Source organism: Macrotis lagotis, chromosome 7, assembly GCF_037893015.1.
Source record: "Macrotis lagotis isolate mMagLag1 chromosome 7, bilby.v1.9.chrom.fasta, whole genome shotgun sequence".
Classification (NCBI taxonomy): domain Eukaryota; kingdom Metazoa; phylum Chordata; class Mammalia; order Peramelemorphia; family Peramelidae; genus Macrotis; species Macrotis lagotis.
In genome coordinates this window covers 222,553,972-222,570,034 of record NC_133664.1, presented here as the reverse complement: position 1 = coordinate 222,570,034, position 16,063 = coordinate 222,553,972, and the positions used below count along the sequence as shown (strand labels likewise).

At 35.3% G+C, this 16,063-nt stretch overlaps 1 protein-coding gene across 13 annotated transcripts in view; it reads left to right on the top strand.

The window, feature by feature from the left end:
• The window catches only part of ERC1 (ELKS/RAB6-interacting/CAST family member 1), a 436,241-nt gene that overhangs the window by 148,950 nt on the left and 271,228 nt on the right, over nt 1–16,063 (top strand). For all 13 annotated transcript variants that reach the window (XM_074195002.1, XM_074195000.1, XM_074195006.1 and 10 more), the window contains one exon: nt 13,755–13,922. In XM_074195002.1, the coding sequence (XP_074051103.1) occupies nt 13,755–13,922 (168 nt within the window). The remainder of the gene's footprint in view (nt 1–13,754; nt 13,923–16,063) is intronic.

Sequence of the window (16,063 nt, the reverse complement as noted above, 5' to 3'; positions counted from 1 at the left end):
GATTCTTTAATAATTGTGACTGAATTTTTATGCTTCCCAAAGATAGTTGTTACTATCATAGAGGATGTTCTATGCAGTGCCAGAAGAGGCATTACTTACAAATCTTGAGGTTCTCCTGATTTTCCTGCTGGCAAATGACTATTCTGATTTCATCAAGTTCCAAGATGATATGGGGCATAAAAAAAAATTTTGTGAAAAATTGCTATTATTGAAAGTGTATTTCTCAAAGTATAATCCATGAACTTCTGGAGTTTTTCAAAACCCTTTAAATGTTTCCACAGTTAATCCTATTTAAAAGTGACTTATAAAATAGCGTTAAATGTAATTTAAAAAATAATTTGAAGTGTCACCATTTGGAAGGGAAAGAACTGCTTGATTTCTCTCATTGTTTTTTCTTTTGCTGCCTTTTTTTTTTCACTTTTGGGGGAATGGGTTTGGTCTTGGCACTTTGATTTGTGATTGAGAAAGGTGGTTGTGTGATGTCTATTGATTTATGCCTCTCAAATACTATATTTAGTTCCAGTTTCTTTCTCATTCTTTTTTCTGACAAGTAGACAGAGATAACAAAACTCAGACTTAATTGATTAGTTTTTTCCCCTCTCCTTTTGATGGATTTCAAAAATAGAATTACATGTGATCCATTTGTTAACATTATTTATCAATTGATAAAACCCACATAAAAGTTTTTTAGAATTCTCTGTTATTAATAGTGCAAAGGAGTCATGAGACCAAAAAGTTTGAGACAGTGACAGGTTCAAATGTGCTTATGTCATCTAAAGATTACTGGAAAATTCACAAGTGGCAGTGGCCATGACAGGGTGATTTGATTTACCAGTTTGCCCAGGCCCCATGATGGGTCTCTGAGAATATTTGATGATTATCTTGCTAGTTTCAGTAATCTCATTTCAGAATAACTGTACAGACAAGAAGTTCCTATTAAGTGGCTACTGTGTTTCCAAGCATTGTGCTAGGTGCTGGGGGTATGAGGACAACAATGAACTGTTTTCTGCCTTCAAGGAGCTAACATTCTTTTATGGTGGAAAACAAATGTATATTTAAAAATTTATTTGAAAGAATACTGAGGAGAGATCACAAAGATTTCCCTTCTCAGCTTTGACAGAAACTGGTGTTTCTGTGGTTTGAAAGTAGAGAGGGAGCAGATGGCAGCAGGAGGGATAATCCATCAAAAGTCACAGATATCAAAGATCAAACTGTAAAAAAGCCACTTTGACATGACTACAAAGAGAACAAACAGGATTAAGACCTTATAGCCCTAAGAGATAGTTGGAAGCCATTGGGATTTATTGAATAGAGAAGAACCCTGTCACACCTGAGCTTTCAAAAAATTAAGTTGGTAGCTATGCGAAATTTGGATTGGAGAGAGGAGAAACCTGAGGCAAGGGAGACCAGTTAGGAAGGCTGTAAGATGTGAATATTTTTTTCCTAAAGCAATTTGAAAATTAAGGATTTTCCCAAGCATTCAAAGATAAAGGGAGCCAGAATAGACTGTATTTCAAACAGAAGTAATCTTTTATGAGGAGGAGGCTATGAATTTCATACTATCAGTGTTCAGGTGAGACTCACCAGACAGTAAATTGAAACACTTGATACTCACTAAGACTGTCAGGAGGAGGATGGAGAATGATTTTGAAAGTTTGTGCTGTCAGAAATCCGTTCTAATGGAAGGCAGCAGAGTACATGTGTACTGCTGGTATATTTATTCTCAAGATGTATAGGTATATAAGTATGCACACACTTTATAGGTATACATTTTTATAAAACACAGCACAATATGAGTTCTTGTTTGTGTGATGTTTGGGATGGCTGGGAGAAGGATTGAAACCTTGCTTCATTATGGAGATGGGAATAAAAAGAATTGAAATTTAAGATCTATTAAATCTTATATTCCTTGAGGAGGGGAGAATTTTAGTTATATTATGTTTGCATATTTTAATTACAATATATGTTGTAAACTTGTTCCAAACTGCTACTTGGAAGAGTTATTTAGGTCAGTAAAAGTACTTAGGTCCAGCTAGGCTTTCCATTCCTGTCCCCTGAATAAATATAGTAGAGTAATTGGAAAAAGAAAGTAGTCTGTACTTCAGTTGGGAAATTATGCAGTGCTTTCAGTAATTTTAAACTGCGTCAGTATTCTTGTGATGCTACAGGACTGAATAATATTTTAATAAGAGCTCATATTTACAAAGCACTTTAAATTTTAAGTCATTTTCAGAACAATAGAATTTACAAGTGATGTGCAGGGACAATGGAGAAAAACTTAGTGAGTGTAATTAGTTTGCTACATTTTAACAACATGAAATTGCATGGGAGAAGTGGACAAGTGATGTTACCCAGAAATAAAGGATCAGAAAATGTGGTTATAGCCTTTTAGTAATAAGAACTAGGAGTAGCAGATGGATAACTTAAATTATGTAATGTCAAATAAGCCTAGAATAGAAGTTCTTAACTTTTTTTGAATCTAGATCTTCTTTGTCAGCCTATGTACTCTCCAGAATAAAGTGTATGTGTATTTTTTATTTAATCATTCTTCAGAGAATTCAAAAATCAAGTTAGAGGTTAGTAAAAATTTAAATGTATTTTTTTCCCATAGAAATTCATAGACTTCCTTAAGAGCCTAGTAAAAGAACCCTTGACTTAGAGGAAGACCTGATTTTGTTGAAAGGATTTTTTGGTGGAAGATACCTGAGTAAAATGAGAATAATAATGATAGTGTAGCCACTTGCTCTGAGTTCGATTATTGCCTGTGACGAATCACAATTCAGACCCAGGAATGCAGATGTGGAAGAAAATAGAGACTTATTCAAAGAAGTTACAACCCCCAAAAAAGTGATAAAGAGAGAGACAGAGATAAAAGAAAAGTCAAGCAGAGTTGACTGGGTCAGAGAGTGAGAGGCAACTGGCCTCGAAGGGAGGTCCAACTGAGATTTTATTTACTGGATTGTAATTAAGTAGAGGATTGAAGACTGAGGAGATCAGGATACAAATTTTACATTAAAGAGTGCAGCAATGGTAGTCAATTTACATCTAAAGAGTGGGGAACCTCCACCCATTTAACAAGATTTTAACAGCATTTAAGATTACAGATTTTGTTTCTGTTATGTACATAATTCTCTATAGTCAATTTACATCCCAAGAACAGGAAAACTCCACCCATTTAATACATTTAACTGACAGATTTTGTTTCTGCTACAGTCATAATTCTCTACATCTTTTTCCTGCATCAATAACTCCGACCTCCCAGGGTTGTTGGAATAAAAAGAGATAATATTTTTGTTGTCTTTTTAAAAGCTTAAGGCACTATATAAAATCTAGCATTTATTATTATTTTTTTTTATAAAGCATTGACTCTGGAGTCAGAGTACCAGGGTTGAAATACTGTCTCTGATACTTAAGTGACATTGAACAAAGTATGTAGCCTCTCTAGGCCTCAACCTCCCTAAATCTCTAGATGACAGAATTGGACTGTGTAACCTGTCATATTTTCTAGCTCTAAATATATTATTGCATAAGGTTTTTCTAAACATGAATAGCAGTAGACAAATATGATCATTTTTTTCTGTTTGTTTTTTGAGGGATTTTTTTCTCCTCCCTGATTTCAATTTAGACATTCTAGACCAGAGATTTTTTATTCTGATGTCTATAACCATACTTAAAAAGATCTTTTGAGAATTGGAAATCAAGTAAATGTCCATCAATTGGGGAATGGCTTAACAAACTATGGTGTGTGTGTGTGTGTGTATATACATACATACATACATACATACATACATATATATGTATGTATGTATATATGTATGTCATGGAACACTGTTGTTCTGTTAGAAAACAGGAGGGATGGGAATTCGGGGAAACCTGGAAGGATTTGCATAAACTGATGCTGAATGAGATGAATAGAACCGAAAAAACATTGTATACCCTAACAGCAACATGGGGGTGATGACCAACCTTGATGGACTTGATCATTCCATTAGTGCAACAGTCAGGGACAGTTTTGGGCCATCTGCGATGGGGAATACCATCTGTATCCAGAGAAAGAACTGTGGAGTTTGAACAAAGACCAAAGACTATTACCTTCAATTTTTGGGGGAAAAAAAAACCCATTATCTTATTATGTAATTTTGCTATCTCTTATACATTATTTTTCTTCCTTAAGGATATGATTTCTCTCTCATCACATTCAATTTGGATCAATGTATACCATGGAAACAATGTATATAGACTGCTTTTTGTGTTGGGGGGAGCAAGATTAGGGGAACAATTGTAAATCTAAATAAAATCTTTGGAAAAAAGATCTTTTGATAATTTTTTTCACCATTGTAATAGACCTCTTTTGTAAAAATCCTGTGGAATTTTTTAAAAATTGCAGTTAGAAATGTTTAGAAACACCAGAATGTCAAAGGAATCAATGAAATAAAAAAAAAGGTGTAAAGAATTTTGATTGTAGGCATTTTGTATCTCCACATTAATTTGTTATTGTTTTCCCCTAGGCTTTTTGGTAAGGCAGGGGGTTAAGTTGATTTGCCCAAGATCACACAGCTAGGTAATTTTTAAGTGTCTGAGGTCATATTTGAATTCAGGCCCTCCTGACTCCAGGACCAGTGCTCTGTTCACTGCGCCTGTTTTACCTAGTTTTGTAAAGTAATTCCATTGTAAATTGATATTTTTTTTGGTAGCTTAATTTATATGGCACTAATTTTTTTTCTATATTTATTGAACTGACTGAAAGATTTTGAAGTCAAGTATTTCTAAATTATATACATGGGAGGGAAGGGCAGTAAGTTATCCATTGTCTACTCTTTTTTTTTTTTGGAGAAGTCATTGTAATTTGAAAGTAATGCTTATCGTAAAGAACAGAAATTATTTTTGTTCTAAGCATATTACTGAGGTGCATTTGTTGTCACTGGTTTTTTGGGTTCGGTTCTGCTTGTGAGGAATCACCACTCAGACCTGAGAATGCAGATGTGAAAAGAAGATAAAGATTTATTAAAAGAAGTTACAACACGTAAGAAAAGTTATGAAGAGTTTAAAGAGTAGATCACGTGAATTGTTGATTGAACTGATCAGGCCAAGCTGACTAGGGTTTCAACAGGAGTCTAGAAAAATAGAAGAGACTGAGCCCCTTCCTCTGTCTCCTTAAATTCTCCCTCAGAGTCCATGGGAGAGGTGGCGACCAGGGAGTGACCTAATTCCTACATTGGAGATTTTGCTTTTTGGGGAGCAGTCTCTTTTGGGTGGTCTTGGATGTGCTTCCAGTGCCTGGGCTCCCTGGCTGCCCCAGTAGAAGACTATGCAGTCCAAATCAGTTTGAAGGTCATGCCCTCAGGTGTGGCCTAAATTAGATGATAAAGGAAGAAGGAAGATTCCCTTAACAAAATAAGCATATTTAGGCACTATCTTATCTCTGAGTAGGACAGTGAAGAATCAAACCTAATTTAGTTACATATGACTGATAAAGGCCCACATGTCAGACCTCTTAGAAAATTTGAGTCTTACAAAAATTAAATGGCTCCTCCTCAAGGAGTTAGTACAACCTGTGCCTTCCTCCTCAACATATCCAACAGTGGTGTTTTATCCTCTTCTTTTTTTGTGAGGCAAATGGGGTTAAGTGGCTTGCCCAAGGCCACACAGCTAGGTCATTATTAAGTGTCTGAGACGAGATTTGAACCCAGGTTCTCCTGACTCCAATGCTGCTGCTTTATCCACTATGCCACCTAGCTGCCCCTCTTTTTTTATTTTAAAGAAAGATTTTATTTATGTTGAATTTTACAATCTTTCCCCTAATCTTGCTTCCCTCCCCTCATCCTCCCACAGAAGGCAGTCTGTTAGTCTTTACAATTATTTTCATGGTATACATTGACCTCAGTTGAATGTCATGAGAGAGAGAAAACATATCCTTAAGGAAGAAACATAAAGAGATACAATATTACATAATAAGATAATGGGTTATTTTTAAATTAAAGGTAATAGTCTTTGGTCTTTGTTCAAACTCAACAATTCTTTCTCTGGATACAGATGGTATTCTCCATTGCAGAGAGCCCAAAATTGCACCTGATTGTTTCACTGATGGAATGAACAAGTCCATTAAAGTTGACCAGCACCCGCATGTTATTGTTAGGGTTCACAATGTTCCTGGTTCTGCTCATCTCGCTCAGCATCAATTCGTGCAAGTCCTTCCAGGTTTCCCTGAATTCCCATCCTTCCTGATTTCTAATGGAACAATAGTGTTCCATCACATAAATATACACAGTTTGTTAAGTCATTCCCCAGTTGAAGGGCATTCACTTAATTTCCAATTCTTTGCCACCACAAACAGGGCTGCTATGAATATTTTTGTGCAGGTGATGTTTTTACCTTCATAATCTCTTCAGCGTATAGACCCCATAGTGGTATTGCTGTATCAAAGTTTATGCACATTTTTGTTATCCTTTGGCTATAAATTCCAAATTGCTCTCCAGAAAGGTTGGATGAGTTCACAGCTCCACCAACAATGTATTAACCTTCCAGATTTCTCACATCCCTTCCAGCATTGATCATTGTCCTTTCTGGTCATATTGGCCAGTCTGAGAGGTATGAGGTGGTACCTCAGAGATGCTTTAATTTGCATTTTTCTAATAAGTAGTGATTTAGAGCAATTTTTCATATGACTATGGAGTGCTTTGATCTCCTCATCTGTAAATTGCCTTTGCATATCCTTTGACCATTTCTCAATTGGGGAATAGCTTGGTTTTTTTTTTTAAATTTGATTCAGTCCTTTGTCAGAAATACTAGTTATAAAAATTGTTTATCATTTTATTACATTTCTTTTGATCTTGGTTGCAGTGGTTTTGTCTTTGTAAAAGCTTTTTAATTTAATGTAATCAAAATTGTCTAGTTTGTTTTTAGTGACATTCTCCATGTCTTCCTTGATCATAAACTGCTTCCCTTTCCATAGATCTGACAGGTAGACTGTTCCCTGATCTCCTAGTTTGCTTATAATACTGTTTTTTATGTCTAAAACCTGCATCCACTTTGATCTTATCTTGCTATAGGGTGTGAGGTGTTGGTTTAATCCAAGTTTCTGGCACACTAACTTCCAATTTTCCCAACAGTTTTTAATGGAAGACAGAGTTTTTATCCCAATAGCTGGACTCTTTGGATTTATCAAACAGCAGATTGCTATAATCATTTCCTCCTATTGCACCTAGTCTATTCCACTGATTCACCACTCTTTATTAGCCAATACCAGTCAGTTTTGATGACTGATGCTTTATAATATAATTTTAGATCTGGTAAGGCTAAGCCATCTTCTTTTGCACATTTTTTTCATTAAATCCCTGGAAATTTTCAACTTTTTATTTCTCCTTATGGTTTACTTAGAATTTTTTCTAACTCATTAAAGTAATTTTTTAGAATTTTGATTGCTAGGATACTAAAAAGGTAGTTTAATTTTGATAGAATTTTCATTTTTATTATATTAGCTCAGCCTATCCATGAGCAGTTGATATTTGCCCAGTTATTTAAATCTGTTTTCACAAAGTTTCTGAGACTCTTAGGTATTTTATATAGTCTGAATGGGGATATAGTTTGAATGGGGATTTATATAGTTTGAATGGGGATTTCACTTTCTAGCTCTTTTTACTGCAGCTTGCTAGTCATATATAGAAATGTTGAGGATTTATTTTATATCCTATGACTTTGCTAAAGTTGCTAATTATTTCTAGTAGTTTTTTAGTTGATTTTTTTGGATTCTGTATGTATACCATTGTGTCATCTGCAAAGAGTGAGAGTTTTGTCTCTTCCTTCCCAATTCTAATTTCATCAATTTCTTTTTCTTCTCTTATTGCTGAAGCTAGCATTTCTTATACCATATTGAATAGTATTGGTGGTAATGAGCATCCTTGTTTTACCCCAATCTTATTGGGAATTCCTCTATCCTATCCCCATTACATTTAATGTTTGTTGATGGTTTCAGATAGATACTGCTTATTATTCTAAGGAACAATCCATTTATTCCTATGCCTTTTCCGTGTTTTTAGTAGGAATGGGTGCTGTATTTTGTCAAAAGCTTTTCCAGTATCTATTGATATAATCTTATGATTTCTGATAGGCTTGTTATTGACATAATTGATTATACCAGCTGTTTTCCTAACATTGAAGCAACCCTGCATTCCTGGGATAAATCCTACTTGGTCATAATGTATTGTCCTAGTGATTACTTGTTGTAGTCGTTTTGCTAAGATTTTATTTAAAATTTTTGCATCTATATTCATCAGGGAGATAGGTTTATAATTTTCTTGCTCTGTTTTGACTCTTCCTGGTTTTGGTATCAGCACCATATTGGTGTCACAGAAAGAGTTAGGCAGAGTTCCTTCTTCCCCTGCTTTTCCAAAGAGTTTATATAGAATTGGAACCAATTGTTCCTGAAATGTTTTATAGAATTCACTTGTGAGTCCATCTGACCCTGGAGATTTTTTCTTAGGGAGTTCAATTATGGTTCATTGAATTTCTTTTTCTTAGATAAGGTTATTTTAGGTATTTAATTTCCTCTTCATTTAACCTGGGCAACTTATATTTTTGTAAATATTCATCCATTTCACTTAGATTATCAAATTTATTGACATAGACTTGGGCAAAACAATTTCAAATTATTACTTTAATTTCCTCCTCATTGGTGGTGAGTTCACTTTTTTTATTTATGATAGTAGCAATTTGGTTTTCTTTTTTTAATCAAATTGATGAAAGGTTTATCAATTTTATTGGGGGTTTTTTGGTTTTATTAGTCCAATAGTTTTTTTGCTTTCAATTTTATTAATTTCTCCTTTAATTTTTAGAATTTCTAATTTGGTATTTAATTGGGGGGGTTTAATTTCTTCTTTCTCTAATTTTTTAATTGCAGTTTTAGTTCATTCATTTCCTCTTTCTCTAATTTATTCATGTAAACATTTAAAGATATAATGTATCCCCTGACAGTTACTTTGATTGTATCCCGTAGGTTTTGGTATGTTGCTTCATTATTGTCATTATCTAGAATGAAATAATTAATTCTTTCTATAATTTGTTGTTTGATCCCCTCATTCTTTAAAATGAGGTTATTTAGTTTCCAATTAATTTTCGGTCTATATCTCCCTGGCCCAGTATTGTGTATGATTTTTATTGCATTATCTGAGAAAGATGTATTCATTATTTCTGCCTTTCTGCAATTGATTATTAGGGTATTATACCCTAGTACATGGTCAATTTTTCTGTAAATGCCATGTACTGCAGAAAAGAATGTGTATGATTTTCTATCTCCGTTCAGTTTCCTTCATAAGTCTATTATGTCTAGGTTTTCTAACCATCTATTTACCTTCTTAACTTGCTTCTTTTTTTTTATTTTATGGTTAGATTTATCTAAATCTGAGAGTGGGAGGTGGAGATCTCCCACCAGTAAAGTGTCTGTGGCTTCCTGTAACTCCTTTAACTTTTCCTCTAAGAATTTGGATGCTAGGGGCAGTTAGGTGGTGCAGTGAATAGAGCAGTGGCCCTGGAGTCAGGAGTGCCTGAATTCAAATGTGGCCTCAGACTCTTAATAATTACCTAGCTTTGTGGCCTTAGGCAAGCCACTTGACCCCATTGCCATGCAAAAAACCTTAAAAAAAAAGAATTTGGATGCTATACCATTGGGTGCATAATATTAAAATTACTTTATTGTCTATGGCACCTTTTAGGAGGATATAGTTTCTTCCTTATCTCTTTTAATGCTATCTGTTTATGCAGCTGCTTTGTTTGAGATAAGGATTGCTACCCCTGCTTTTTCCATTTCAGCTGAAGCAAAATATATTTTGACCTAACCTTTTACCTTTACCCTGTATGTGTCTCTTTACTTTGAATGAGTTTCTTTTAAGCAGCATATTGCAGGATTCTAGTTTTTGATCTGGTCTGCTATTCACTTAGGTTTTATGGGAGAGTTCATCCCATCCACAGACAAAATTAAAATTAATAACTCTTTAGTGCCCCCCCATGTTATCTTCCCTCTGTTTGTATTTCCCCCTTTTTTCCCTTTATCCATATTCCCCAGTATTTTGTTTCTCACTACCTTCAGTGTGTTTACCCTCCTATATCCAACTCATCTCCCCCTGTTTTTCCCTTTCCCTTTTCCCCTTCTTCCTTCCCTTCCTTCTGTTGGTTCCCCTTTTCCTCCCCCATTCCCCTTTCTCCTTTTTAATAGTAATCTAGGGGCTAATTAAGTTTTAGGTTTTTGCCATGCTGAGTGGTGGGGGGGAGGCATGGTAGGGGAGAAAACTGTATAAAGAAACCTAGGATAATCTCCCAGTCACTATACATTTGTTAAATACCACTTCATGTCAGACACTGTGATTAACACTGGGGAAACAAAGAAATGCAAAACACTGTCCCTTCCCTTGAAGAAGTAACAATTCAACATGCAAACAATTATGTACAGCTGGGCTATATACAGCATGAAGTAGAAACAGTCCACAGAGGTTCCTTCTGAAGGGGATTAGGAAAGATTTCCTTTGGAAAGTGGGATTTTAGCTGAGACTTGAAGGAAGTCAGGAGATAGAGTTGAGGGAAAGCATTGAAGAAAGTGCAGATTCCTGAAGCCATGAAGTAGAGTGACTTTTTAAAGGAATAGCAAGCAGACCAGTGTCACTAGATAAAAAGAGTCAGTGTCATGTAGGGAAGGGGTCTTGTAAGGTGTAAGAAGACTGGTGTTATATATAGGCCTATATACTCTCCTCCCTCAGCAGACTTAGAGAAATAGTCCAGGCAGCCCAGAGCTTCTCCAAACTTTCCTGCTGCTACCCTGATTTGTGGGAAGGAGTAATTGACTCTAAATAGCAAAATAAAGGAGACTGTGCTTACTGGATTGTGGAAAGAATCAATCCATTTATTAATAGTTCTTGCAAACCACAGATGTCCCTTATCGAGAGACACCCCAAATCTTCATAATGTACAAAATTATATAGGGTAGAAGACCCCTGCTCCTCCCCTCTGAATCCTGATAGGTCCTCATCATCTGGGGTACATTCTTAGGTCCCTCCCCTCAGATTCTTACTAAGCAGGCACATCAGTTTGAGCAGTTCACAACTTTTCCCCCCACACCCTCCCTCCCAGAAAGCTTGACTTGAAGTCTGGTTAGGGGCTTCATTTTAGCTCACACATTTGTCAAAGTTCCTTTCTAATTACCTTTCCTTTTGTGTATCCTTCTTCTATAGAAGTGGCATCTTTTCAGTTTCATCAGAGACCAGACATCCTGGCTTTTGTAATATAGTATTCACACAGACACTGTATGATTCTTGCAATTTTCTCATTCTTTTGCCTCATTCTCGTGGAAACAAAATTCACAATTCTTTCTCACAACTGGTAAAGTATATTTTTGTTTCAGGTCATGAGGAGGAAGGTTATAAGACTTTAAAGACAAAACATAAAATTTTTTATTTAATCCTGAAAGTGATATGGATGCACTGAAATATATTGAATAATGGGGGTGATGTGGTCAGACCTAACTGAATGGAAAATAACTAATGTGAAAAGAGGTTTGTAGCAGATTGAGCCACCAGTAGATTATTGAAATTGTACAGATATAAGAGAATGAAGGACCTTCATCAATTTGGTGGTATATCAGAGGAGAGGGGAGAGGTCATATTTGAATCATGCTTTAACAGTAGAATGGACAGTCTTTGGCAACCATTTGAATATGGGAGAGAAGTGAGAGATAGTGAAGAGTCAAGGGTGACACTTAAATCATGAGTTTGGGGAAGGTTGAAGAGAAAATCTAGGGGCAAATAAAGTTCAGTTTTGTTCTTATTGAGTTTAAGAAATCTGATAGGTAGTTGGAGATGCTGGATTAGTGATCAGCAGATAAGTTAGAACAACATAGAGATGACAAGTCCATGAAATCGCATGAGATCACCAAGCCCAAATAGGACATAGGGAGAAGAGAAATGGGATTATTCAGAAATTCAGGCACTCCATATATTAAAGGTAATTTGAGTAAAAATTCAGGGAAAGAGGTTGAGAAGGATAGATCAAATAGTTAACCAGGAAAAAGTGGTCTTCTGAAGACCTAGAGAAGTGAGATGGACTGACAGCTATAGAGAGGTCAAGAAGAATGGAAAGTGAGAAGAGGTATGTGTACTTGGCAATTTAGTGATCTCTGCCAGTTTTGGCTGAGTGAAAAGTTCAAAAACCAGACTGAAGATATTTGAAAAAGTGGAGGCACTTAATACAGATGACTTTTCCTAAGGACTTTAGCCTGAAAAGGTAGAAGAGATATGGACCAATGGGTTTTATTCAGGTTAGGGGGAGATGGACATGTTTGTATGCAATAGGAAATAAACTAGCAGAAAGGGAGAGACTGAAGATAAGTGAGAATGGGAATGGTGTGAGAGGCGGCAATCTGTTTGAGAAAATGGGATGGAATGGAATCACTTAGACAAATAAGAGGCCACTTCACCTGGAGGAGAAATCTTGAGAAGATATCTTAGTTTTGTGAGATGAGGGAGGAAGCCCTGGAAATAAATGGTCTCAGTTTGTTGTTATTGTTGTTGATGATGTTATTATTGTTTTCCAGAAAAAGCCATGGTAGATTTGAGGAGAAATGAAAAGATTAAGGATTGCTATGGAGAGTGAGATAGTGAATTACTTAGAGAAGTTAAGGACCCATTTGAAATTTTGTAACATAAATCTATGGTGGTCCCAGTCAGAGCAGATAGATGATTTTGTCCATCTTCATTCAGCAGCACGTGGTGTGTGAGTGAAGGCAGTTCTAAGACTTCTAAGACTGAAGCTAAGCAGGGCACAGTTGGTGATGTGATGAAGGAGCAAGAGATTAAAGAGACAAAGATCACCCCAAGGGACCAAAATGAGGAAAAGAAAAGACTTACTAGTTTAGGGATGATGTCCTGGTAGAGAACTGAGGTGTGGAGGGATAGGAGGGAGCACAGGGAGTAAGTATCTGAGAAATGAAGAATCATCTTACAACAACTCATATTGAAAGTTCACTTTTGGGGTGGCTAGGTGGTGCAGTGGATAAAGCACCAGCCCTGGAGTCAGGAGTACCTGGGTTCAAATCCAGTCTCAGACACTTAATAATTACCTAGCTGTGTGGCCTTGGGCAAGCCACTTAACCCCATTTGCCTTGCAAAAACCTTAAAAAAAAAGTTCACTTTTGAGCTTAAAGATAAGGTTATGGATCTCTCCTTGATTAATCTTAGACTCAGGAAGCAAGCTGATATTTAACCTTTTATAGCTAACTAAATGGGACTTTCAGGTCTCAGGGTAGATTGGCTCTTTATCCAATATGGTCAAAATGAAACCTTATGTCCCCTTTTTAATTTCTCTATTTTTTTACTTAAGTAATGCTTTAAAAACTGTATCTCATGTGGTTCCAAGATAATACCATTTTCTAAATGCACCCATCTGCACTTCTATGTGTTCATATCTAATTCCCTCAAGCATCTTTAGTTGTAAATTTCATATTCCTCTATCAAGTATGAGAGGAAGACAGTTACAGCTATTTTATAAAAAAAGAATGACATTTATAATAATATTATGATGATAATTATATTAAATATTCTTGAGGTTTTACAGTTTACATTTTATATATGCCTTTATTAAGTTTATCTTCACATGCTTCACTGAAGGATTTTCATTCAGCATTTTTTAACATCTTTTCATAATGTTTAAAATTGACAATCCGGTCATCTTTTTAGATATCCTATTCATTCTTTTTTTTTGTTCTGCATAATTAGGTGGATGCGCTTCGGTTACGGTTGGAGGAAAAGGAAACTATGCTTAATAAGAAGACAAAACAAATTCAAGAGATAGTTGAGGAAAAAGGAACCCAAGCAGGAGAAATACATGATCTCAAAGATATGCTCGATGTGAAGGAACGGAAGGTCAATGTTCTACAGAAGAAGGTAAAATATATGTTTTTCTGATTCCATATTGTACCCTTGATACATATCTTCATTCTTGCCACCAAATAATGACTAAGAGCTACCAAAATGCCCTTTTTTACTCAGCTGTTTACTTTTCAGGTTAGTATTATTAATGGTAAACTGTTTTGCTTAGATTTTAAAAGTTTGTTTAGCTAATTTTGGGCAAGCTTTCAAGCATTTTCTGGGCTTCTGAAGCACAGAGTAATATTTCCTAAACTCCTAAATTTTCCTATAATTAATTTACAGCTTTTTGGTCCCCAAATTTCCTAGCTTTCCTTTTAGCCCATGAATAATTTTTATCTACAAAGTATTTTCAATTAGCAAATTAGTGGCTAAAAAAGTTTTGAAATGCCTTTTTTTATAGAGAGTTGATATAGTTGAACACTTCATATGTATGAATGACTGGATTCCAATTTGTAGGAAAGAGGTCACAGTGATTTGTTTTGTAGCTTGGTGAGATGTTTTTAGGAAAAGGAAGAGCTTTTTAATTTTTATTAAATATATATGTTATTAGAAATTATTTTTAAAACAAATACTGCCCCTGAAGTTGATGGAAACCATCCCCTCTTACTTAACCCAAGAGGCAGCATGGCATAAATATGGTCAACTGAATAAGTTATTTTGTTTTCAGATTATAGTTAAACTTTGAGGTTAACATTCATCCTTTTAATGAACCTTCTAGTAATGGTACATTCAGTTAACAGAAATGGATAGTAGGTGAGTAGTTTTGAAAATTATAGTGTTGGGGCAGCTAGATGATGCAGTGGATAGAGCGAGCACCAGCCCTGGAGGCAGCAGTACCTGGGTTCAAATCCAGTCTCAGACACTTATTAATTACCTAGCTGTGTGGCTTTGGGCAAGTCACTTAACCCCATTGCCTTGAAAAAACTAAAAAAAATTATAATGCTAAAGATTTAGTATGTATTATATAATATTATCATTGTGATAACTCATCAAATATATCTTTGAAGTTTTTTAAATTGATATTTCATTTTTCCAATTACATATCCTGAAAGTTTTTCAACATTAATTCACTTGCATATTTATAAGTTGCATGCTCCCTTCCATATCCCTTCTCCCCAGCAGTGAACAGTCTAGAAATGTATGTGTATGTTTGTTTTTACCATGTTCACATATTAGTCATTTTGTATTTGAGGAATTAGGACTGAGGACAAAGAAAGAAAACCATGGAATGAGAAATGAAAAACATAAGAGAATTTTTTTTTAAATTGAACAGTGTTTATTCAGGTTCTTTGTGGATGTTGTTGTCCATAACAGGTCTCCCAGGGGTGTACTAGATCTCTGAACTGCTGAGAAGAGCTGCTTCCATCATAGTTTATCAACTCACAATGTTATTGTTAATGTGTACAGTATTCTCTAGTTTCTGCTCCCTTTGCTCAGCATCTGCTCATGGAATTCTTTACATGTTTCTCTAGAGTCTGATCATTCATGGTTTCTTATAGAACAGTAGTACTCCATACATTCATGTCCCATAACTTGTTCAGCTAGTCCCCAATTTCCAATTCTTTGCCACTACAAAAGAGCTGCTATGAATATTTTGGAACATGTGGGATTTTTCTAATCTTTTATGATTTCTTTTGGAAATAGGCCTAGTATTGGTATTGCTGGGTGAAAGGGTATGATCAGTTTTATTGCTCTTTGGGCATAGTTCCTTATTGTTCTCCAGAATGGTTGGATCAGTTCACAACTCCACCAACAGTGAATTAATGTCCCAATCCTCCCACAACCTCTCTAGCATTAATCTTTTCCTCTTTTTTTTGCCATCTTAGCTAATTTGATAGGGGTGAGGTGGTTACCTTGTATTAGTTTTAATTTGCATTTCTCTAATCAATAATGATTTGGAGCTTCTTTTCATGCCTGTTCATATCTTTTGACCATTTATTGATTGGGGAATGACTTGAAATCTCATAAATTTGATTCAATTCTCTACATAATTTAGAAATAAGACCTTTATCAGAACCCTTACCTTTAAAAATTGTTTCTAGCTTTGTTTTCCTTTTAATCTTGGCTGCATTGGTGTTATTAGTAAAAAAAAATTTAATTTAATATAGAATTATCCATTTTGCATTTTATAATGTTCTCTATTTCTTATTCTTTAG